At 38.8% G+C, this 27275-nt stretch overlaps 1 protein-coding gene across 1 annotated transcript in view; it reads left to right on the top strand.

The window, feature by feature from the left end:
* INVS (inversin) overlaps positions 1-27275 on the top strand; it is a 162985-nt gene that overhangs the window by 10997 nt on the left and 124713 nt on the right. The window contains exon 3 of the mRNA XM_049770024.1: positions 11931-12097. Within this exon, the coding sequence (XP_049625981.1) occupies positions 11931-12097 (167 nt within the window). The remainder of the gene's footprint in view (positions 1-11930; positions 12098-27275) is intronic.

Genomic DNA, 27275 nt, shown 5'->3' on the forward strand with positions numbered 1-27275 from the left:
TAGTATCAGAGTACTATTACAGATGATTTTTTTTCTTGAGTCTTGGCTCACCAACTGCTCAGTGAATTCATTCACTTTAGCATTTTCTGTTTTCCCTTCTCTGTTTCCATGGAGAAGTGTGTCAGTGATGTGTTTGACTCCATGGAAACAGACGAGCATCTCTTTCTATATATACAAGTAATTAAATCGAACACTTTCTGTGCTGTTCATTGTCCTGGAGGACTGAAGTGGCTTTCCCCGTATGAGACATTGTTTTAGTAGTGAGTCTTACCTTAATAGCAATTTGAAGCTGATACAACAGATTAATGCTTTAACATAACTCATTTGTCTGAGAATCTGATGAATTGAGGTTCAGTTCTGGGACCTAAAAACAAAACATGCTTAGTAAAATTCATATAAGCTATATAAATTTTTTCTCCAAAAATAAGATAATTTTTTGTTTATTTTGTACTGGGGGCCACACCCGGCAGTGCTCTGGGTTTACTCCTAGCTCTGCACTCAGGATACATTCCTCGCGGTGGCTGGAAAACTATTTGGCATGCCAGGAATTGAACCGCTTTGGCTTTGTGCAAGGCAAGCTCCTTACCACTGTTCTATCACTCTGGCCCCTAAACATCAAATAATTTGAATGAATGACAAAGATATAGTTGGTAATAGATTTTAGTAAATCCATTTGAAAATTACACAATGTAACTTAGAGGAAGGAAGTTGAATCCTATAATCAGAAAACCTGAATTTTTAGTTCTGACTTTGTGGAGAATGTAGTAGCTATACCACTTAATTAAGTGGCTAAACCACTTAATCTTTTTCAGTCACACAGTCCTCATCATTAAGTAATAGATCATCAGATTTTGCTTGTGCAAGAGCTAAAAGAGATAATGAGTCTAAAGCATCGAGCATGACATCTGACTTAAAGTAGGCAATAAAGAGACCCTTATTACTGTTATTTCAGGAAGGATTTAAGGTAATCACAAATTTACATAGTTTCAGAAATGTCACAAAATGAAAAATCACTTGGTGCTACAAAGAATAATAGTGTCTTTGTGAAATCCAAAGAAAATAATTTGTGGATAACCATGGTGTGGTGACTCATATTGTCATTTCTAGTAGTGTTGGCAATTGTTTGCAGTGGCTAAGTGGCCAGACAGCTTCATTCTGATTCTACCACAATTTTTCTTGCCCCACCCAGGTTTGAGCAGCATGACTCTCTCTGAGTCATTCTCTTTTTCTAACATCTAATACAAGTCATTGGGTAAGGTGTGGAAGAGGTGTGGAAGAGGACTGGCATGATTTTAGGTTCCATCTTCACCTTCCTCATTCCCACTTAACTGTGTGGGCATTAAGTATTTTCTAAGATTATCTATAATGTGTTTATATGATTATCCATCATATACATGATGCAGCCATATTGTCAATACAATCATATTATCCAGCATCCATAAAAGTGTTGCAGATGCCAGGCACTTAGGTAAGCATTTTCAATTCATTACATTTGTAGCACTCTACAAAAAGTTTTGAGTATTCTTACTACCCAGGCTTCTCCTACCTTTATTTCACAGGCAAGGAAAAAGAGGCTCAGAGAGATTAAGTAATAAAGCTGAAAGGGAAAGCTTGAAGTCTGATTTCCTAAACATATGCCTTTTAACTAAATTATGTACACCTGTTCATCAGTAAATATTTCTGCATACACATGAAAATTCATATACCGTATTTTTCGTACCACAAGACGCACTTTTCCCCCCAAAAGGAGCTAACGCCTAAGTGTAGGGGAGGAGAGCATCTAAAAACTATGTGCATAACTATGTGCATCTTATGGTCAGGTGCATCTTATAGAGTGAAAAATATGGTATGTGGTCTGGAGTGATATCACAGCAGTAGGGCATTTGCCTTGCACACAGCCAACCCGGATTTGATTGACCCCAGTTTAATTCCTAGCATCCCATATGGCCCCCTGAGTCTACGATTTCTGAGCACAGAACCAGGCGTAACCCCTGAGTACTGCCAAGTATGGCCCAAAAACAAACAAACAAACAAAAAAATTCATATATGTGACAACAAACAATAACAGGATAAAAATTATCTAAACCTTGATTGGTACACTATAATGGTTATCTGTATGGGGTTTTTTCTTTTTGTGTGTGTGTGTTTCTTTTGTTCTTTCCTAGAACTATACAATTCTATGACCTTTTTGGCAATCTGGTAAAACTAATGAACCCCTCCTCATAAATATATGTGAATATATAGAGATATATCTATAAATATATCTATAAATATAAATTTTTGAGCCAATTGCAGCAATTCTAGGGACTATTTCTGGCATGGTGCTCAGGGAACCATGCTATGCAAAGGACTGAACCCAGGCCTCCTACAATTAGGCCACATCTGGTGGAGCTCAGAAGTTACTACTAACTCTGTGCCCAGAAGACCCTCCTGACACTCTCAGTGAATCATGTGCTGCTGGAGATTACTGAAATAGAGTAGGTTATGTGCAAGCCAAGCACCTTAACCCCCTGTACATTCTCTCTCACTCTGTCTCTCTCCTTCTCTCTCTCTCTTCTCTCTCTCTCTCTCTCTCTTTTTTTCTCTCTCTCTCTCTCTCTCTCCCACACACACACCCAGGAATATATATTGTTGATTGATTGGCTTTGTTTTTTTGTTCATACCTGGTGGTGCCCAGGGTTTACTCCTGACTCTGCATGCAGAAATTACTCCTGGCAGGCTCAGGGACCACATGGGATAGCAGGGATGGAACCCCAGTGGCTGTGTGCAAGGCAAACGCACTAGCCACTATGCTATCATTCTGGCCCCCAAGAATACATTTTTAGGGCTGGAGAGATAGCATGGAGGTAGGGTGTTTGCCTTGCATGCAGAAGGATGGTGGTTCTAATCCCAGCATCCTATATGGTCCCCCAAGCCTGCTAGGAGCAATTTCTAAGCATAGAGCCTGGAGTAACCCCTGAGCACTGCTGGGTGTGACCCAAAAACAAAAAGAAAAGAATACCTTTTTAATAATTCAAAAATAATGAATAGGAATCCAAAAAGTACAAGTTGTACTGAAATACTATTGGAAAGATTTTTAAATTCTGACATAACAGTATACCTGAAGCCATATTTTATTAATAGATTAAAAATCAAGCTTAAGTAACAGCTCTATGAACTATAATGAATTTAAAATAACAGTATAAATAGCATTTAAGGTACCATATTACTTATAATGAGGTAATATGTAAAAATATTTTTATCAGATACCTTCAAAATAAAATGCTCCATGATATTATTAGGATGTGAAGTCACTAACTTCTTAACGTATCTGTTAGTAGAAAAATTGAGATCCATACCAAAGCATTTGATGATGTTCTTTCTATGGCTCTAATATTGTCTCTAGACAAATACGCAAAAAAAAAAAAAAATTGGGAGGTGACCACATCCAGCAGTGCTCAGGGTTTACTCCTGGCTCTACATTCAGGAATTACTCCTGTTGGGCTCAAAGCGTCCTACCTGCTATACAATCGCTTTGGTCCAAGCAAATATTTATTAAATGACTACAAAAGCCTACTTAAGATTTTGTCAAATGAGGCCGAAGAGATAGCTTGGAGGTAGGGTATTTGCCTTGTATGCAGAAGGACAGTGATTCGAATCCTGGCATCCCATATGGTCGCCCGAGCCTGCCAGGAGTGACCCCTGAGTGCTGCTGGGTGTGACCTAAAAAAAACAAACAAAAAAAAGATTTTGTCAAAATGGGTCAGAGCTATAATACAGTAGAGGGGGTGTTTACCTTACATACAATCAACCCAGGTTTGATCCCTTGGCATCATAAATGGTCCCCTGAGCCTGCCAGGAATGATCCCTGAGTGCAGAGGCAGGAATAATCTCTGAGTACTGCTAGTTGTGGCCCAAACAAACAAACAAACAGAAGATTTTGTCAGACAAATAGTAAAAAGTAAGAAGTGGATGAAAGCAGTTGATATATATCTTTGAGGGGCTGGGAAGGTGGCGCTAGTGGTAAGGTGTCTGCCTTGCAAGTGCTAGCTAGGACGGACCGCGGTTCGATCCCCCGGCATCCCATATGGTCCCCCCCTAACCAGCGGCGATTTCTGAGTGCATAGCGAGGTATAACCCCTGAGCGTCAAATGGGTGTGGCCCAAAAACCAAAAAAAAAAAAAAAAAAAGAAAAAGAAATATATCTTTGATGCCTCCAGAAAAGTAACAATTTGAAGAAGCCTATTCAGTATCAGTAGAGAAGACTGAATTTCTTTGATCATTGTGATGCTGCAGCTATTTTGCTGACTGGTACAACCGTCACTATAAGTGGCAGTCATTTCCTCTAACTTCTAGAATGTCTGTACATACTGGCCTTTTAACAACAGAGACTCTTCTGCTTCAAATAGCTTTGAAATAGTTGCTTAGAGTGGAGCAATGGTTTTCCTGTCATGGTTCCAGATCTCTGAGTTGCAGTCAGGCTGAATGCCAGCCCCTATTAAACAAGTACCAATTGGTCGTAGATTAGAGGCTGATCTGCACAGTTGCCAGAATAATTAAAACAACAGACTAACCAGCTGCCTTCTCCTTTGACTGTTATGAACTAGCAGATAACTTAAAGTACACTTTCATCAGGTGAATACTCATTTATAACATAGCCACTGGTAACCACTGGTTTGTTTTCTGCCCAATTGTTTACCTTTTCCAGCATACTCATAAATGAATCTTGTAATATGTAACCTTTCCAATGACACTCTTGACTTAGCATAAAGCACTTTATATTTATTATGCTATCTGATGGTTCAGTATTTCATTCTATTTTATTGCTGACCTATATTTTCTTTTTCTTTTTTAACTTTTGGGTCACACCCAGCATGCTCAGGAACTCCTGGCTCTGTGCTCAGAAATTGCTCGTGACAGGCTCAGGGGACCAAATGGGATACTGAGATGCAAACCACCATTTGTCCGTGGTTGACTGCGTGCAAGACAAATGCCCTACCACTGTGCTATCTCTCTGGCCCCAGACCTATATTTTTCATTATATGAATGTATTGGCATTTTTTTTTTGTCCTTCATTTGAAGAATGATCAGGATTTTTCCAGTTTTTAATAGTTATGAATGAAAATTCCATAAACTGCATAAAGGTTTTCATATAAACTTAATTTTTTTGCCTTCATTTCTCTTGACTAACACATAAGAGATTATTAGGTCAATCTAATTACATGTATGTTTAAAATAATGAAACTGAAAAAGTTTTCTATAATAATTACTTCAACTTGAATTCTTACCATTGATGTCTGAGAGTTTTGTTGTTTCTTGTTGTTGTTGTTGTTGTTTGTGGTTTTTGGGTCACATCCGGCAGCACTCAGGGTTTAGTCCTGGCTCTATGCTCAGAAATCGCTCCTGGCAGGCTCCGGGGACCATGTGGGAATCGGGGATTCAAACCGACATCCTTCTGCATGCAAGGCAAACGTTTTACCTCCATGCTATCTCTCCGAGAGTTTTTGTTGTTCTGCATATTCACTAGCATTTATATTGTCTAGTTAGTTTTTGTTTGTTTATTTTACTGTGTGATGATAGACATTATAGTTTGTTTTTGCTTTTGTTTTTGGGCCCCACCTGGTGGTGCTCAGTGGCTACTCTTGGCTTTGCACTTAGGAATTACTCCTGATGGGCTTAGGAAGGGACCACGTGGGATGCCAGGGATCAAACCTGGGTTGGCCGTGTGCAAGGCAAGTGCCCTACTGCACTCTACTCTCTGCCACCCCTAGGCACTATAGTTAGGATTTGCATTTTCTTATGTATTAATGATGTTGATCCTCTTTTTATATCATTTATATTCAAGCATTTTACTCAGCTTCATTCCTAAATGAGTGACCTGACAAGTAAATTCTTTATTTAAAATAGAAAGCTTTATTGAGGAATGAATTTGCAAATATTTTCTTCCAATTTGGAATTCTTATTTTAATTTCCCTGGTAGTGTACTTTTGAGCAATGTTTTTTCATTTTTTTATTTTATTTTTTTAATTTGGACCACACCTTGTGATAGGACTTACTCATATCTCTTTCCTCAGGGATCAAAGGCACTAAGAATCAAACCTAGGGGGGAAAAAAAGAATCAAACCTAAGATGGTTACATGTAAGGAAAGCATACTACCTATTGTACTATTGTTTCAGCCCCTAAATAGTGTTTTAATTTAGATGGAATAGAATTTTAGTTATGTAAAGTTATCAAGATCTCTTGCCTTTATTTATTTATTTGCTTTCTGGGACACACCCGGTGATGCTCAGGGGTTACTCCTGGCTATGCGCTCAGAAATCGCTCCTGTCTTTGGGGACCATATGGAACATGGGGGGATAGAATCGCAGTCCATCCTAGGTTAGCACATGCAAGGCAAACACCCTACCGCTTGTGCCACCACTCTGGCTCCTTGCCTTTATTTTAAATCTACACCCTGGGGTGCTTGGTCACTACTCATAGCTTGGGGTCATTCCCAGAAATGCACAGGGGACAATTTAATGCTAGGGGTTGGACCCAGACCTTCTACATGCAAAGCATGTACTCAGTCTTCTTGAACTATCATCCTTCTTGCTCTCAAGACATCAGATTCTTTTTTTTTTTTTTTTTTTTTTTGGTTTTTCGGGCCACACCCGTTTGATCCTCAGGGCCATACCCGTTTGATCCTCAGGGGTTACTCCTGGCTAAGCACTCAGAAATTGCCCCTGGCTTGGGGGGACCATATGGGATGCCGGGGGATCGAATTGGGGTCCTTCCTTGGCTAGAGCTTGCAAGGCAGACACCTTACCTCTACCTCGCCGGCCGCGACATCAGATTCTTAAAAGATTACTATGTGGTGTCATATCTAGCAACTTTTTACCTAATACCAGATACTTAACTTTATGGTTTATTATTTTAAGAAGTTCATTGAAGAAGTTATAATAATTCTAAGAATGTGGAATTCTTCAGAGAGAGAAGAATGAACCTAGTGAAATAGAGATAAGTTAGTATTTTGATGACCTCCCCAATGGAGCGCACCCCCATAAAGGATAAAAGCTACATAGCTATGTAGAGCAGTATGGGTGACCACAGGATCCAGTGTCTTACAGAGTAAAGGAGAAAAAGTACACATTCTACACTGGGTTGTGGATAATTCTAGAATGGAGTACACCTTTGAGTTTTGAGATAACTTTTGTTTGTGGTGCAAACTATAGGTTGAGAGAGTTTGGATTTTTTTGCTTTTAGGCTTTTTGTTTGTTTTTGTTTTGCATCTAGATGTTTTATTTTTCACCGTTTGAAGTGGGGTCAGTTTGAGCCACATCTGACAGTGCTCAGGGACTATTCCTGCTCTGCGTTCAGGGGTGACCACTGATGTGCTCAGGGGACTGTAGGTGGTACCAAAGATTGGAATCAGAGTCATGGCCAACACAACATGCTAGGCAAGCAATTCACTGCCTGTACTATCTCTCCAGCCCTCATCATTTGTTTAAAATACTATTCATTGGTTTGGCTTTGCAACATTATCATCACTTAATCTTATATAGCATCTATTTCTATGTCCAATTCTGTCATATTGATTTGGAAGTATTGTTTTATTTTAAGTATTTGATATTGTATGTTTTCTGCTAAGTCACTATCATTTAGAATAGGAATCTTTCAAGAGTTTTTTTTTTAATTCATATTTAATTTTTTTCCCACTGAATCACTGCTCGCAATGCTTTGGGCTCTGGGACAATTCCCAGTCATGCTTTTCCAGAACTGCTCAGAAACTCTTAACAATACACAGGGGGCCATATGGTTCAAAGGGTAAAATCTAGAAACTCACATAGGAAAGACATGAGCCATGGTTCCAGCTCCCATTTAATTATCTTTTTTATGTTATTATTTAATTCATAATATGTGTTAATTCCAAAATACTTATTGATTTTCTATTATATTATTTATTTCTAATTTTCTAATAATATTATTATTGTGAGATATTTTGTATGACTTCATTTTTTAAGACTATGATCTTTGGTTTTATGAACCAATCAATATATATTCTGTTTTTGGTGTTTCAATAGTATTTTTTGCTTTTTGTGTGTGTGTGTGTGGTTTTTGGGTCACACCCGGCAGTGCTCAGGGGAAACTCCTGGCTCCATGGTCAGAAATTGCTCCTGGCAGGCACGGGGGACCATATGGGAAGCCAGATTCGAACTGATGACCTTCTGCATGAAAGGCAAATGCCTTACCTCCATGCTATCTCTCCGGCCCCTCAATAGTATTTGTGTGTGTGTGTGTGTGTGTGTGTGTGGTTTTTGGGTCATACCCGGCAGTGCTCAGGGGTTATTCCTGGCTCCAGGCTCAGAAATTGCTCCTGGTAGGCACGGGGGACCATGTGGGATGCCAGGATTCGAACCGATGACCTCCTGCATGAAAGGCAAACGCCTTACCTCCATGCTATCTCTCCAGCCCCTCAATAGTATTTTTTAAATGTTATTTTATTTTGTATCTTGGGGTCGTATATGCTGGTGAGAGCTGGGAATCACTCCTGGTAGTGCTCAGTTCATGATGAGATGCCAAGAATTAAGATTGGCTGCATTCAGGAGCCAGAGTGATAGCACAGCGGTAGGGCATTTGCCTTGCATGCAGCTGATCCAGAATGAACTTGGGTTCAGTCTCTGGCATCCCATATGGTCCCCCAACCCAGGAGCGATTCTGGGTGCATAGCCAGGAGTAACCCCTGAATATCACCAGGTGTGGCCCAAAAATAAAAATTAAAAAGATAGGTTGTATTCTATTCTGTGTGAGATTTGAGTTTTGCTCTGCCTTTTAAATCTGTATGGAAGAAATGCTTAAATTTGAGACATTTAAAAAGAAAAAAAAATTTTGAGACATTTTCAGTCATTCTTTCAAATATGTTTTCTGTCTTTCATTCTTATTCCTTTTGTTTTTATGGAAATCTAATGATATAAACGGTAGATACTTAATCATTCTTTCATTGTCTCTTCTAGAGTTCAGTCTCTTGATTCTTTTTTAAATAATTGTACTGACTGAATAAATAATCACATGAAATAAACAAAATAATTATTCTGACTAGCCTCAAAAACAGAATGGAGATGAGAGAGAAAAGAATGAATACTTTCTGTCATTGGGTTCATTCTTTTCTCTCTCATCTCCATCCTGTTTTTGAGGTTATTCTTTTCTCTCTCTCTCATCTCTATTCTATTATTGAGGCTAGTCCGGATAATTATTTTGTTTATTTCATGTGATTATTTATTTCATATGTTATTATTCTAAAACTTTATTTGGTTTATATTTTCTCTTTGCTTAAATGTTTTGTTTTTTTCTTTTATTTCTTTTTATGGGGTTCATAATGGCCAGAGAATTATCAGATACTTAATTGCTTTAAAATTCTTGACAAATGGGGCCAGAGAGATGGTATGAAGGTAAGGCATTTGCCTTCCATGCAGAAGGACAGGGGTTCTAATCCTGGCATCCCATATGGTCCCCAAGCCTCCCAGGAGCGATTTCTGAGTGTAGAGCCAGAAGTGGCCCCTGAGCGCTGCCAGGTGTGACCCAAAAAACAAACAAACAAAAAATTCTTGACAAATATTTGAGTTATCACAGCTGTGGTAGTTATTGATTGTCTTCCCTTGTTTAAGTTAAATTGTTTTCCTGGTTGGTTGGTTGTGAAATAATTTTGGATTTTAACTTGGACATTTTGGACACTGTTTTGAGGCTCTGAATCCTATTTAAATCTCCTAAATAGATTGATTGGCAGTGTCTGCTTTAGTTGACGTTTTGTTACCTTTTGTGAACCAGTAATATCAGATTAACTTTCAGAACCCTTACAATGCTCTTCTGATTCCACACTTCAGTGACACTCCGACCAATTTAGAACCTGGGTGATATCTACCAAAAGTTCGATTCTCAGAACTTTTGCTATTTTGATTTCAGTCACTTTCACACAGGAACTGCTTCGCTCGCTGCCCATGACTTCCTGCAGCACATTATTTTGGGTGGTGGAGGGGCTTTCTGGTTTTTAATTGGTAAGTGAGGCAGGGACAGGATATTTATTCCCAGAGCTGGCTAGGCAGGTCTTTCCAGTGTACTCACTTCTTGACTGGCTTTCACCAGGGCCCCATTAGCTCTGATTTTGGGCCTCATTGGCTGTCCCCACCAGTCCTGAACGTATCTTTTACAATTTCACTTTAACCACTCCCAAGTCCAGCATATCCAATTTTGGTCCTCTATGGTCAGAGGAATGAGGAATCCATATTTCCTGGTTCCAAGTCACTACCATGAATATTTGGCATATACCAATTTTAAAGTTGGTTTCTCCAGCATCTTATTCTCAGTGCTTTTCCACTTTCTAGTTGGGAATGGACGGATAAATTGCTATTCTTTATTTACTTGAGGCATAACGGTGCAAAGGGCTTCTCCCCAAGCTGACTGCATTGCCTACTGGCAAGGAAAAAAGACAGTCTTTTTGTTTTGGTTTGGTTTGTTTTTTTCTTGGGGAGGTGGACTACACCCGGCGGTGCTCAGGGATTACTCCTGGCTCTGCACTCAGAAATTGCTCCTAGCAAGCTTGGGGGAATCCTATAGGATGCCAGGAACCGAACCCAGGTTGTCCAGGGTCTGCTGCATGCAAGGCAAATGCCCTACCACTGTGTTATAACTTTGCCCACCCCCCAGACAGTCTTTAAATTTTGTTTCTTTTTCTTTGTAAAGTCTTTTGTTCTATGTGCTTTGTTTTGAGAAAGTATAAACAAAAGGACTTAATAATGCTTTCTTTCTACCCCCTTTTCTACACCCATCCAATATTTTGACTGGAGAACAGGTTTCTTCAGGAAGCTTGAGTTGATGCACATGGTATTTCTGGTTATGGGTTATTTTAGACCTATGCTGACTAAATATGAATGTCAATAAAAACATATTGTTTCATGGTCCCTAGCAACCTTGGCAGACTGACCTTTTTTAATCTATCTTTTATGTATTTAGCCCAGGGTTATTGAATATAACAAGTGGAGAATCAGGGTACTATGCACTTGATCTGTATTGTCTAAGGCAGGACCTAACAATATTATTTTCATTTTTTTTATCCTTTTCTTTATTTTTGTCCCCCTCTTTTTTGCATATTTAGTGATTCCTTTTTGTATCTCATAAAAGCATACTACAATGTTTATGTTGATATAAATATTTGTTGGCAAAAAAGAAAGAAGTCAGATGCTGGAGCGATAGCACAGCAGGGAGGGCATTTGCCCTGTGTGTAGCTGACCCAAATTCAATCCCCGGCATCCCATATAGTCCTGAGCACTGCCAGAAATGACCCCTGTGCCCAGAGCAGGATTAACCCCTGAGCCCTGTCGGGTGTGCTCCCCCCAAAAGAAAAGAAAAGAAAAAATGAAGGCGGGAAAATAGTTATGGATTTCAAAATAAAAAATCAATATAAAATTAATTAAATATACAGTCTTTATTTTATTTATTTTAGAGGTTTGGGCCACACCCAGCAGTTCCAAAGGATAATTTACAGCTTTACTGCACTCAGGAATTACTCCTGTTGGGACACAGGGACCATATGGAACTCTGATTGGTTACATGCAAGTCAGGTACCTTGCACATATACTGCCTCTCCAGCTACCAGCATAGAGTCTTTACTCTGAAACATATGGTTTATTGCTGGAGGGATAGGAACTAGGAGGGTGGGAGGAAAAGTTAAAGGTTAGAGGAGGTCAGTTTCCTGGTATGATGGCACAGAAACTTCAGTGGTGGGTACTGTGAGACATTTAGAGGAGGAAGCCCAGAATTTTATAGTGTAAGCCAGTAATGAATTAACAAATTATAATAAAATCAAATCATAAGAAAGGAGTATACCAGAAAGATAGGATAGGGTTAAGGCAAGCCCTGGTTTATATTAGTAATAGCAACAAAAATGACCATATACACTCTCTGTTTCTTGTACTATTAGGAAATTCTGCCCTTAAAGACAAAGAAGATCAATTTGGGAGAACACCACTTATGTATTGTGTGTTGGCTGACAGACTAGATTGTGCAGACACACTTTTAAAGGCTGGAGCAAATGTTAATAAAACTGACCATAGCCAGAGAACAGCCCTCCACCTAGCAGCTCAAAAGGTAAGAAGTAAAATTATTTCTGAAGACTGAATCTTTGTGGGGTATCTGTTACTTGATGAAAGGAACAAATGTGCATTTGATGAGTGATAGCGAAATCACTAATATATGAGGAACATTGTAGTTTCAGTGTTTTTCTCCAGAAACAGTCTTAGTATTGTAGAAAGGAAAGCACAGCTAACTGTCTGTGACTACATTCACTTACACAAGTTTCTTGAGCATTGGTTGTTAGTGTACAATTTTTATGATTTTATGACATAGTTTAAGTTTGGGGTAAGTAATCAATTTTTACATAAGAAAACAGAAAAAAAAAAGGGCCCGGAGAGATAGCACAGCGGCGTTTGCCTTGCAAGCAGCCGATCCAGGACCAAAGGTGGTTGGTTCGAATCCCGGTGTCCCATATGGTCCCCCGTGCCTGCCAGGAGCTATTTCTGAGCAGACAGCCAGGAGTAACCCCTGAGCACCGCCGGGTGTGGCCCCAAAACAAAAACAAAAACAAACAAAAAAAAAAGTAAAAAAAAAAAAGAAAACAGAAAAAAAGAAAAACAGTGACGTGTTACTATTATTTGACTTTGAATATTAAAAATTTTGTGAACTCATACTTTTGGAGTGATTAGGCTCAAGGTCTCACAAATACAAGACAAGTGCTCTACTTGTTCCGCCTATACAGCTATAGCTACTTGTAGCTATAGTTTCAGCCTCCATATTGTTAATATAACAGGCACTGAAAAATCTATTGGGATTTTTCAGATTTTTTTATTATTAAACACAGTCCTTTTTAAATGTGAAGTGTCTATATTTATTTAAAGATTTAATTATGTGAAAACTTTTCCCTTCATAAAATTTTAGTCTACAAAACATACTTCTTGAGTCTGGTATTTTTCATTATGTTACTTTAAACTTACCTTTTTTTGGAATGAAAAGCAATGAAAATTAGTTAGATCCAAGTTGTTTCCCATTTAAAACTGAACCAGATTTAGCTGATTAATTGAGGGGTTAGGGGAAAAAAACCTTTTCATTAGTGGAATACATGAAAAGAAACTGACAGTAGGAGACACTGTTAAATATGCTGGTTATATGCTCTCATCAGTTAGGTCTGTCAGGTTATTTCCAAAGTTATTGCTCTTGAATTTGCTTTTCATTATAGTAATTAATAAAAAAAAAGACACCTCATTTTCAATCTCAGTTTTAACTACTGCTCAGTATTTATAACCTTTCACCTAGGCTTGTCAGTTGTTAAAATTATTCACTCAGGAAGGGTAACTCCATTTAACTTGTCATCATAAAAAAAGTAAACATTTCGGGTGAGGGAGATCATACAGAGAGTAGGACATTTGCCTTGAACACTGTCTACCTGAGTTTAATTCCCAGCATCCTATATGGCCTGAGTATTGCCAGATTCCTAAGGGCAGAGTCAAAAATAACCTTCAAGCACCACCAGGTGTGACTAAAAAACTAAACAAAACAAAACAAAACTAAGCACTTCAGTTTGGTCATTGGCCTAATATTAAGAATTTTATGCTATAGTTCACGGTAGTTTAAAATTTAAAGAATATGACTTGGTGGAAGTGAATCTTCATCTTGAAAAATAAATGAAGACTTAAGCTAATTACTAATTGCTTTGTCATCTTTTTATAAAGGTCATGTCACCTTTATAATTTGATCAAAATTTTGAATTGTGCAATTATGTATATGCTAGATGTATGTCTCCACAAAATGCAATCTATTATCTTCTTTTTATTTTATTTTCCTTTTATTTATTTAATTTTGTTATTTTTTGGGTCACACCCAACAGCACTCAGGGGTTACTCCTGGCTCTACGCTCAGAAATTGCTCCTGGCAGGCTTTGGGAACCATATGGGATGTCTGGATTCGAACCACCACCCTTCTGCATGCAAGGCAAATGCAATATCTCCATGCTATCTCTCCAGCCCCGTTTTTCTTTTCTTTTCTTTTATTATTTATTTATTTATTTATTTATTGGTTTTTGTGTCACACTTGGTAGCGTTCAGCTGGCTCTACGCTCAGAAATTGCTCCTGACAGGCTCAGGGGACCATATGGGATGCTGGGATTCCAACCACTGACCTTCTGCATGCAAGGGAAATGCTTTACCTCCATGCTATCTCTCCAGCCCCTCTTTTATTTTTAAACAGAATTTTTCCATATCAAATAATAAAGAATAAATAGATTTACATGTTACAGTTTACATAACTGAAAATGAGTTTCATGTTATAAATAATGAGTTTCATATTCTTTCCAGTGCCTGATTATTATTTATTTCCCCTTCCTCTATCCTACAGTTTGTTTTTAGCTGAGATGGTTTTAAAATGATCCTATATCTCTCTGTCTACTAAGTATTTTGCACATTCATTTTTGTTGACTTTTTCTGGTTTTGAAGGACTTTTGGGGGGGAGAGGGAGCATACCCAGCAATCCTCAGGGGTAACACCTGTCTCTATACTCAGGAATTACTTCAGGAGGTGCTTGGGGGACTATCAAGGATGCTAGGGACTGAACCCAGGTCAGCCATATGCAAGGTAAAAGCTACCTGATGTACTACCACTCTGTCTTGTGCATTTACTTTTGTATAGAGATTCATTCTAAATTTTTTTGGGGGTGTCCAGAGCTTACTCCTGGTTCTGCACTCAAGGATCACTTCTGGTGAGCTTGGGGGAACTCTCTGGGGTACCAAGGATTGAACATGGTTTGGTCATGTGCGAAGCAAGATCTCTACTCACGTAAAATTGCTTCAGTTCCATAATTTTATTTATTTATTTATTTATTTTTGAAATGAAAGTGGGTTTTATTTAAAAATTTGCAGGGAAGGAAAGGAGAGGATTAGAAAGACAGCATAAAGTGCTCCAGAGAGAGGTGGGTTTCTCTAAAGACGGAGAGAATATAGTCCCATGATTTTTTTTTTTTTTTTTTGGATTTTGAGCCACACCCAACAGTGCTCAGGGTTTACTCTCAGCTCTGCACTCAGGAATCGTTCCTGGTGGGCTCAGGAGACTATAAGGGATGCTAGGGATTGAAACTGGTCAGCCACATAAGACAAACAACCTACCTCCTGTACTAAAACACAGATATAACAACTTTTCCAAGAACTACCTATTATTAATATTTGACTTTACATTATCTGTTATGTTCCAGTGCCAGGCTTTTGCACTGTATACTTCCTGACTTTTGTTTTGCTTCATTATTAGAGTGGAGGTATACTTCCAAGGAGTGCTCAGATGTCAGGGGTGGGGGAACTATGGTGAATCTTGGCCAACTGAGAAGAACAACTGAATGCTCAGTGGCCATGGTTCTATACTGCTTGATCCCAGAAGTGTTGAGACCACATCAGGGTCACATCCAGTGGTTCTCAGAAGTGCATGCAATACGGAGATCAAGCACAGGACCTCACACATGCAATGCAACCTTTTAGGCTATCTTTCTTTTAAAAAAAAAAATCTTTAAACACTGTGATTACAATCATGATTGTAGTTGGGTTTCAGTCATAAAAGGAATACCCCCCTTCACCAGTGCAACCTTCCCATCACCAATGCCCCATATCCTCCCTCACTCACCCTCCACCTGTATTTGAGACAGGCTTTCTACATCCCTCACTCACTAACATTTTTATGATAGTTCTCAGTGTAGTTATTTCTCTAACTGTGCTTACCTCTCTTTGTGGTGAGCTTCATAGCTTGAGGCGGTTCTTCTTACCCTCATCTCTGAGAATTATTTCAATGTCTTTTATTTTTCTTAAAACCCATAGATGAGGGCCCGGAGAGATAGCACAGCAGTGTTTGCCTTGCAAGCAGCCGATCCAGGACCAAAGGTGGTTGGTTCGAATCCCGGTGTCCCATATGGTCCCCCGTGCCTGCCAGGAGCTATTTCTGAGCAGACAGCCAGGAGTAACCCCTGAGCAACGCCGGGTATGGCCCAAAAACAAAAAACAAAAAACAAAAACAAAAAAAAAAACCATAGATGAGTGAGACTATCTGACTTATCTCTCTCCATCTGACTTATTTCACTCAGCATAAGAGATTCCATGTACATCCATGTATAGGAAAATTTCAAGATTTCATCTCTCCTGATGGCTGCATAATATTTCATTGTATGTTTCCATGTTTCAAGAAGCTTTTTGTAGTGTCTTTAGAATTTCCTAAATATAGTATCATGTCATCTGCAAACAGTGAGAGCTTGACTTCTTCCTTTTCTATTTGGATGCCCTTGATATCTTTTTCTGCCTAATCACTATGGCAAGAACTTCCAGCACTATGTTGAATAAGAGTGGTGAGAGAGGGCAGCCTTGTCTTGTACCAGATTTTAGAGGAAAAGCTTTTAATTTAGGCTATCTTTATAAAGTCTCCCTTTATTCTTTTATTCAAGGGTCCTGAATAAGAGAACCTTTAAAAAAATTTGAAGCTAGGGGCTGAAAAGATAGCATGGAGGTAAGGCATTTGCCTGGCATGCAGAAGGTCGATGTTTCGAATTCCGGCATCCCATATGGGCCCCTGAGCCTGCCAGGAGCGATTTCTGAGCATTTCTGAGCAATTTCTGAGCTCAGGAGTAACCCCTGATCGCTGCTGGATGTGACCCAAAAACAAAACAAAAAAAAATTGAAGATAGAAATTACAAATTAAAGCACTTTTGAGGGACTAATATGGTAGATCCTTTGGAAGAGGAAGGAAGTCGGTAGCATAGGAGGCTCTTACAAATCAGGTCAATAGAGAAGTGGGGTTGGATTGAAGAGATAAACTATAGATAGAATCAGGATTAAATATAGGGACTGAAGTGATCACACAGTGGTAGGGTGTTTGCCTTGCATGCATCTGACCTGGAACAGACCTGGTTCAATCCCTGGTATCCCATATTGTCCCCCAAGCCTGCCAGGAGTGATTTTACTGAGCACAGAGCCAGGAGTAACACCTTAGTGCTATTGGGTGTGGATCAAAAACCACACAAAAAAAGACTATTTTATTTTGTCTTGAGAATTATTCTGTTATATTAGATATCAAAATTTTAAAGTTTGTTGGGGCCAGAGCTATAGCATGACAGGCAGGGCATTTGCTTTGCACATAACTGACCCAGGTTTGATCCCAAGCATCCCATATTGTCCCATGAGCCTGCCAGGAGCGATTTTTGCACGCAGACCCAGGAGTGCCAGGTGAGGCCCATAAACAAACAAAAAAAAGTTTGTTTATCCCACTTAATTCTTTTATCTCTATAAACTCAGAAATATACCATTTATGTAGCCATAGTGTTCTATATGTGTGTATACACTCATTCTTATGTCTTAGAACTTTTATTATGTTTAACTTTGTTTAACTTAGTTTTACAAAAAAGAATGACATATCTATTGTTCTTTATGTTGCTTATGAAGATCATATGTACTTCAAGTGTCACTTAATGTGATAGCTTAAAAAGCTGGACCATCCACCATAACAAATGTTGTGTAAAATGCACACATAGACATATTTACAAATAGTCATTATTAGTCTTAACCTGATCATCAGCTGCTCATGTATGAATATATTCTGTTTATATATTTTTGTGATAATGAACCGTATTTGTTATATTTCCTTGGGTTTATTAATAGGCAAACCTCATGTTCCCATAGCATTTTGTCTATGTCTGTTAGAGTCCTATTACCTTGAACTGTAATTATTGCTTACTTATCTCTTTTCCACTAAATTAGAGCTCCAGGCAAGAGCCTTGCTCCATTTATTTTGAATTCCCTAGAATTTAACAAGCTGCCTGATATGTCTAGGTTAATTGAATGAATACATTTTATGTTACTTATATAGAAAGTTATTATTCATACAAATGCTAGACATTTTGTTTATTAGAAACATTTATCCATTTTCAAAATACATATATGGGAAAAACTTATTGAACTATGCTGATTGACTTATTTATTTTGACACATAGTCACTTCTCTGGAAATAAATAGCTTTAATCCAAGAAACTAAGGAAATCATACCCACAAGAATAAAATTAGTCTCAATATACTGAACATCTGTACCTAATTTGTTTTGCATTTAGCACCCTCAGTTTTAACCGAGAAAGCAATCAGTCAGGCCTTTTCTGGGTTTCTCACAAAAGGTATCTAATTGTTAGAAATGTTTTGCTCTAGGGAAGCTACTATTTCTTTGACTTCTACACATACATTTATTTGTTAGTAAGGATTTTTTAAAAGCTTTAGCTATCTTATAAATGTTAATAGTTATGCAATTTTCAGGAGGTTATTAATTTGTCTTCAAGAAAATAAGACTATCAACTTTGAAAAATTAGATCATGTTAAATGCAAAAAATTAAAATAAGCTTTATGTTACAGCTATGTTGTTTTTATTTTTAATTCACAATCAGAATTCTAAATTTTATGGAAATGGAATGTTTCAAAATATACTATTTTATGTTAATTGTTTATAAAAAGTAGAGAAAACTAATTCTGAGTTTTTAAATTTACACATATGCAAATATATATACACTAACAATCCTCTCCTTGATCTTTTTCAACTTCATGTTTCTCTTTATTTTCTTTGTATTTTCTTTTTGTATTCTCTTTGTATTCCTCCAGTGCATATAGACCTCAACCATGACTCCTTTCCTACAATTGTTAATCATAGATTATCGTCTATATTTTAGCTCCACCAGTGCTATTTGAGGGTAGAAGCTATCTCTTATTAGATTGTAGAGTTCCAGGGTCTGGAAAGATGGTTCAGATGCTAAGGTGCTTGTTTTGTGTGTGGCTAAATTTAGTTTAATCCCAGATACCACCTATGGTTACTTGAGAATTGCCAGAAATGATTCCTAAGCAAAGAGACAGAAGTAAGCCCTGAACATCACTGTGTTTGACTCAAAAACCTGTCCTTACACACACAGAGAAATGTAATCGCAACATTCATTCTGGAAAAACTGCTAATGCTAAATGCATACACACACCACTGAAATTCTTAGCCCTAATTTTGGTAATACATAAAAGAAATAAGTATCATTTCTTCAAAAAATACATTTAAAAATTTACATGAGGGGCCGGGCGGTGGCGCTGGAGGTAAGGTGCCTGCCTTGCCTGCGCTAGCCTAGGACGGACCGAGGTTCGATCCCCCGGCGTCCCATATGGTCCCCCAAGAAGCCAGGAGCAACTTCTGAGTGCATAGCCAGGAGTAACCCCTGAGCGTCACAGGGTGTGGCCCAAAAACCAAAAAAAAAAAAAAAATTTACATGATATCTCCATTATAACACTGAACACTTATTACTATAAATAGCTCAAATGTCTCTTTATAGGCAAATGGGTTGATAAATTATAGTATAATTCTACAATAGAATGCTTACCGTAAGATGGGGCTGGCCAGGTGGCACTAGAGGTAAGGTGTCTGCCTTGCAAGCGCTAGCCAAGGAAGGACTGTGGTTCTATCTCCCGGCATCCCATATGGTCCCCCCAAGCCAGGAGTGATTTCTGAGCGCAGAGCCAGGAGTAATACCTGAGCATCAAACGGGTGTCGCCCAAAAAACCAAAAAAAAAAAAAAAAAAAAAAAACGCTTACAGTAAGAAAGAATGAAGTGAGCCATATTAACAGTATAGGTGGTTTACCTTGCATGCATCTGACCCAGGTTCCATACCTGGTAACTATTTTATCCCCCAAACCCACCAAAAGTGATTCCTGAGCACAGAGTCAGGAGTAAGCACCATGCATGACCCAAAAACAAAACAAACAAAAAGAATGAACTACTGTAAGTCGCCTGCTCCTTGGTTGCTGCAAGGCTGCAGAGGTCCACGGCTGCCAAGGCTGCAGAATTGTATGCTACAGAGCCCCAAGACTGCCAGGGCCTGGCGCTGCAAGGCTCACAGGGACCGTGGGGCCCCGCTTCCGGGTGGGGCCTCATGTCCACCCAGGGATGTAATGGCATTTGGACTTGAACACACACTTTGGATACCCCACGTGGCAGTAGTACTTGGGTATGTCTCTTGGATACCTCCACTGTAAGGATAATTGAACTAGGACACATCCTTTGAACACACACCCTTTTTATGCTGGATATAAAAGGAAAAACTGGGACCTTTGCAGGAGGCTTAAGATAGTGACCAGACAGCTAAAGCATGGAGAGAGATGCTGTTGGCTTTATTTATATCTATTCCTTTCTCTTTCTTTCTTGAACAGGACTTAACCCAGCTGTGGCCGGTGAATTTCCATCTATCTCTCCCTCTCTCTCAGAAACCCCAGGGCAAAGGCAGCAGGCCTCAGACTTCAAGAGGAATAAAAAAAGATACTTGATTTCTTTCTCTCTTCTCTCTCAGCCTGTGGTGGGCGGTTGCTACATGTTGGCACCCTTGAGTGGGCAGGAGGCCCCATCCAGCAGGTGGGACTCATGGGACCCTGGGAGCCTTGAAAACTGGGCCCTGGTAGCCTCAGGGCTGAGCAACCTTGCTGTAGCCGAGCAGCAGGCAGACTTGCAGCTTACTGTAGGTAACCTGCAGCAAGGGATTTCTACCAACCACTAATAGGCTCAGTGACCTGAATAGATTTCATAAACATGTTAAGAAAAAGACATGGCACATGCTATTTATGTGAATTTAAATAATAGGTAAAACTGTATGTTATTTAAATTAGATTTGTGTTTACCCAAGGGATAAAGAGTTTTTCACTGAAAATGGATCTGAAGAGACTTTCAAGTCTAGAAATGTTTTATATCTTGATTTGTATTTTTTTTTTTTTTTGGTTTTTTGGGCCACACCCGTTTGATGCTCAGGGATTATTCCTGGCTACGCGCTCAGAAATTGCCCCTGGCTTGGGGGGACCATATGGGACGCCGGGGGATCGAACTGTGGTCCTTTCCTTGGCTAGCGCTTGCAAGGCAGACACCTTACCTCTAGCGCCACCTTGCCGGCCCCTGATTTGTATGTTGGTTGTATAAAAATTACATAATATGATTTAGGGGCTTAGGTATGTATAATACAACAATAACAGTTATCATAAAAATGACATTTCTTCAGGTGATTAAGCATAGTTTTATGTCTGCATTTGTATTTTTACTATTGTGTATATATCCAAGAGAATTAGGAAATATTCTTATATAAATTTATACACAAATATTAAAAGAGCTTATAATCACATTATTCATATAATATTTAAAAGCTTAAACTGGAGTCAGAGTGATAGCACAATGGATAGGGTATGCCTTGCATGCTGCCAACCTGGGTTTGATCCCCTGCATTCTGTATAGTCCCCCAGGCTGTCCAGGAGTGATTCATGAATGTCAGACCAGGAGTAACCATTGAGTACTGCCAGGTATGACCCCTTACCTTTCAAAAAAAAGCCCAAACTGGGCTTTTTATATTTTATATATTCAGATATAAAATATATATATTTTAAATTTATATAAAGTAGTGTAATATAAAAATACATAGAATATATAATATATAATATCTGTACAATAGAATAAAAAATAAAAGAAAGTCCTGATATGCTACGACTAGCTTTGGTCCAGTTGTGTTAGAGAACTTCATTGTTTTCCCTCAAGGAGAGTGGATGCACGGACAGCAAAATATGAAGAAATGAGAGACCACACAATGGCTATGTAGGAGAACAAGGTCTTCTGATAGTAATGTGAAGAATCAGGGGTACAACTGGGAATTTTGCCAGCCACAGCTTTTTCTATGGTATGAAAAGAATGCTCTCTATGTTAAATTACAACGTGACTCTTGTAAATGGAAAAAACAAAACAATTCATATGGCTCCTGATGAGTAGATACATTTCAAGTCAGAATCCAGAGTTAATAAGAGAAGATAAATTTTTAACATCTTAAAGCAGTTTCTGTCTGGCTAGTACTAGATTTCAATACTGATTAGGGAATTCTGCAAGGAGCCAGTTTTTCCTATTTTCTGAGGGAACAGGTTTTGTTTTAGAGGCTAATATAGATAACTAATTTCCTAAGGTCTGACTAAGAAAATAGTTTTTAAAAAAACAAGCTTATCTGAAAGAGATGCAAACCTGGTGAAGGTTTTCTCAATAGTCCAATGCTATTTCCTAGCCAAAACTTTGGATGTAAGTCTGAGGCAAGAATTAGTTTACAAATACTCAAAGTCTTTTAGAAATGTCCAAAAAGCAGAACATTCCTTTCTGTTTAAAACTGCAAGGGCATTTGGAAGACAATGAGAATTAAAGTTGGGTTTTTTTTTTTGGTGTTTTTTTTTTTTTTTTTTTTTTGGTTTTGGGATCACACCCAGTAGCGCTCAGGGTTTACTCCTGGCTCTAAGCTCAGAAATCGCCTCTGGCAGGCAAAAGGGACCATATGGGATGCCAGGATTTGAACCACCATCCTTCTGCATGCAAGGCAAATGCCTTACCTCCATGGTATCTCTCTGGCCCCAATTTAAGTTGTTTTTAAGTGTCTTTTGGTGCCGAATTTTCCAGATAAATAGAAATTTAATCAAGGCAATATATTTGCCTGTAAAAATTCTTATGTTTGGAAGTAAAAGGTTCAACTATATACACACTTAATACAACAGAAGGGAGAATCATATTTAGGCCAAATAAATGTTTGCTATTAAGCAAGAGGAATATTACCTTCCACTATCAAAAATCTTGATCAGCCATGCATGCTGAGGGAAGACTTCTCAGTGGACCTTCTGACGAGATTTTGGTTAGATAGTAGGAGGTTCATATTAGGCCAAATAAATGTTTGTTACTCAGTATGAGAAATATCACCGTCACTTATCAGAAATGTTGGCCAGCCATCCATGCTGAGGAACGACTTCTCAGCGGGCTTTCTGACAAAACATTTATTAGATTGTGGTGGCAATATTGATATGTGATATACCATGTATGAATTTTGAAAAGATTTTGATAAGTAAAATAAGCTAGAAATAAAAGGCCAGGGGCTAAATTGTCTCTTTTTATGGAGTATCCAGTATTGGCAAATCTTTCCATATAGGTAGCAACCTCAGACTTGAGCATTCATCAAAATCACTTGGAAATTTTTGCATATGCTTTATTGTTTCTCTGTATGTGTAGTCACTCATTAACTTACTTAAAAACAGCAACCTCCTCTACAAACAATGCTGCCATTGGATATCTGAAAAGTAAGTAGTCACTGTTTGGGTTGCTTGGTTAGGTATGCTTCTAAAGGAGGCACCAAAACATTTGCGATGTCCACATTGTTTAGAAATGTAGAAAAGTCTGAGCATATGCAGCCCCCCCCCTTTTTAATTTTTTTTTTATTGTGGCCAAAGTGAATTACAAATCTTTTTTTTGTGTGTGTGTGTGTGTGTGTGTGTGTGTGTGGTTTTTGGGTCACACCCGGCAGTGCTCAGGGGTTATTCCTGGCTCCATGCTCAGAAATTGCTCCTGGCAGGCACGGGGGACCATATGGGACGCTGGGATTCGAACTGATGACCTCCTGCATGAAAGGCAAACGCCTTACCTCCATGCTATCTCTCCGGCCCCGAATTACAAATCTTACACAGTGATATTTAAGGTACACAGTGACAATAAATGAGGGCCTTTCCACCATCAGTGTTGTCCTCCCTTCATCCCTGTTCCCAAGCATATATCCCTTATCTCCCTCCTTTATCCCCCAGAATGCTAGTGTAACTAAAAGCATATATGTTAACACTAATGTAAACCTTTTTTTTTTTTTTTTTGCAGTTCCAGCAGCCCATTTTTGTTTTAGAACCATAGTGGTGTCTTAAGAAATCTCTGGACTGAGATGGATGGTGTTAGACAGCCCAACAGTTCACCAATTGTACTTCAGCCTAATGGTGCTGTCTTTTCTAGATGAACAGAGTTTTAGTTTAAAGAATTTTTCTGGGCCAGACAAACAGGACAGTGCTTGCCATGCATGTAGTTGCTGGACATTTCCACCAATTACTGCTAGGTATAGTTCCAAATTCTCCCAACACCTCAAAAAATAAATAAATAAAAGGAGGAAATAAGAATTGGGAAGGGGTGCAGAACAATGGTGGAGGGACCATACATTCTGGTAGAGGATGTAGTGCTAGAATAATTTATGCCAGAAGCCCTATTACTAACAATATTATAAATGATGAGGTCTAAAATAAAGTAAAATTTTAATTAAATACAAATTACATTAAATATTGGGCCAGAATGGTAGTAGAGCTGTTAGGGTGCTTGACTTACATGTGGCTGATCAGGTTTTGATCCCTGGCATTTTACATGATCACTGAGCACCATCAGGAGCAATTCCTAAGTGCAGAGCCAGGAGTAACTCCTGAGCATTGCTAGGTGTCACCCAATATGCCTCCTCATTCCCAAATATTGCATCAAAAATAGAATATTTGGCTTCAGGAAAATAGCTCAAAGACCTGTACCATATGCTCTGACTGTGGGATACCCAGGTTCAATCCCTAAGCATCATATAGTTCCCTGGGCACTAGTGGAAATGTCTCCCAAAATTATTAAAAGTAAGGAATCAGGGGCCAGAGTGATAGTATAGCAATAGGGCATTGCCTTGCACATGGCCTACCAAGGACAGACCTGGGTTTGATTCCTGGCATCCCATATGATTCTTCAAGCCTGCCAGGAGCAACTTCTAAGCACAGAGCTAGGAGTAACCCCTGAGTGCCACCAGGTATGGCCCCAAAACCAAAAAAAAAAAAAAAAGTAAGGAATCTTTGTGACATTCCAACTTTTGAAGTTTCTATGAAATTAGTTCTCGCCTCACTATTGAGAAATTAAATGTAAACTGCTTTGTTTTGTTTTGTTTCAGTTTGACCACTGAAAACTGGTTTGCAATACTTAGATCTCACATTCACCTGAGTATTCTAACCAAACTGGATTTGGTCTGTTTTTAACAAAATCCAAGAATCAAAATGAAAACCTGTCTTTCCTTTAACCTTCTTGTTGTAGTTAGTATACACCTTCCTGTCAGAATAAAATTTTTGGTTGCAAGGAACATGTTAATGTCTCTTGACTAAAGATTTTTCTTGAGTTTCATAGTAGCTTCATAGCAATGAGAAAAGTTGGATATTAACTATTTTGTACATAAGTGAACTAAAGCAAGTTCTTTAAGGTCTATTTTTTTTTTTTACAGGAATTACCTCATCATTGTTTTACTTCAGCTCAGTCTTTTGGTAATGCTATTACATCTCTTCTAAAACTTAATTTCTCGGGGCCGGGCGGTGGCGCTAAAGGTAAGGTGCCTGCCTTGCCTGCACTAGCCTTGGACGGACCGCGGTTCGATCCCCCGGTGTCCCATATGGTCCCCCAAGCCAGGAGCAACTTCTGAGCACATAGCCAGGAGTAACCCCTGAGCATTACTGGGTGTGGCCCAAAAAAAAAAAAAAGAATGAAAACTTAATTTCTCTGACTTCTGGCACATTTGTCCTAGAGCAGCAAATCAATCAAGCTTCCATTCGGTTTCCCAAAGAAGTACCTAATGGTTTCTTTGGGGCTAGATTCAGTATTTGAACCCACTGTTTCTGCCATTGAATCCAGTTTTTTCCCTTTTTGGGAAGATGGGCTTTTAGGGTGCCACATCTGTCAATTCAGGTGTTTCTCTGGCTTTCTACTCAGTAATCACTCCTGATGGTACTCAGGGGACCATATGGCATGCTGAGGATCAAACTCGGGTTTGATATGTAAGGCAAGCTCCCTAAGCACTAAACTAACTGTCCTCCCAGTCTCAGTTTTTTTCTTTGTATGTTATCTTTCATAAATAGTAGAGCAGTCTTGCTAAGGGCAATTTGAAATTTATGTAGCTTGCAGACTTTCAAATTGAACATGATCATGTTTCCTGCAACTATGTTCATTCTCTAATCATCTTTATCTTTTCACTGACCCCACTTGTACAAAGTCATGAAAGTACAAGCATTTGCTTTCTATGAATAGATTAGAGAGTCCCACCAGCCTTGATTCCCATGGAAACTAATCAAACACTAAAAGGAAAAGAAAGAGTTTATATTGAATTTCCTTTAGACCTACAGCTTGTTTTTCATTAGACTCATGCTGATTTCTTTTAAACTCTGGGCACAAGGCCAGCAAATATTTTTACAGCTGATAAAAAGGAACTTCAAATCTATTTACTTTCACTTAAACTTTTAAAAATTAGTTTTATATGTATCAATTCCAAAGAAACTATGAACATTTGCTTATTACTTTCTATGTCATAAAACCATAATTTTAATGTAATTTCCTCTTCTCATTTTTTCTGCTCATATTTTACGACTTAAAGGGAACTTAAAGGGAAGTAGGAATCACTGGAATTATTGTTCCTATAGTATAAATATTTTCAGTCAGATCACTTTTCCTTGTGACCAGTTAGAGCTCTTTCTACCTCATTTCATAATTAAGCTCTATAAAGTTTAGATTATTATTTATTAGTATGACAACAGAAATACAACCAAAATGCCAAAGTGATCAAGAAAGCCAGGGTAGGAGCTGGAGTGATAGCACAGTGGTAGGGTGTTTGCCTTGCACGATGCTGACCTGGGACGGACCTGGGTTAGATCCTCAGCATCCCATATGATCACCCGTACCTGCCAAGAGTGATTTCTGTGTGCAGAGCCAGGAGTAACGTGAATGCCATCAAGTATGGCCCAAAAACAACACAACTAGGGGTATGCTTGTAATTTGAAGTAAATAAATCAAAATAGTATATTGAGATGCTGAGATTTGAAGCAAGACTTGAGGAGATGAGAAAGGCTGAGAAGAGAACTGTACTCAACAAAAGAGTCAGTCAGAACAAAGGACTTAAAATGGGAATATCCAGGGGCCAGAGGGATAGCATGGAGGTAAGGCATTGCAGAAGGTTGGTGGTTCAAATTCTGGCATCCCATATGGTCCCCTGAGCCTGCCCTGAGTAATTTCTGAGCATAGAGCCAGGAGTAACCCCTGAGCACTGCCGGGTGTGACCCAAAAACCAAAAAAAAAAAAAAAAAAGGAATATCCCTGGAACACCTGAAGAATCATGAGGAATTGAGCAATTATAAAGAAAGAATGAAGGATTGGAGTGATAGCACAGTGGGTAAGGCATTTGCCTTACACATGGCTGACCCAGGTTCAATCCCCAGCATCCTATATGTTCAATCCCTGGCATCCCCTGAGCTCACCAGGAATAATTTCTGAACACAGGGCTAGGAATAACCCCTAAGCATCACCAGGTGTTCTCCAGCCAAGAAAGAACAAATGAGAGGAGAGTAGACAATGATGAGCAATGAGGAGAGGAGAAGAG

Source organism: Suncus etruscus, chromosome 1, assembly GCF_024139225.1.
Source record: "Suncus etruscus isolate mSunEtr1 chromosome 1, mSunEtr1.pri.cur, whole genome shotgun sequence".
In the NCBI taxonomy this organism is placed as follows: domain Eukaryota; kingdom Metazoa; phylum Chordata; class Mammalia; order Eulipotyphla; family Soricidae; genus Suncus; species Suncus etruscus.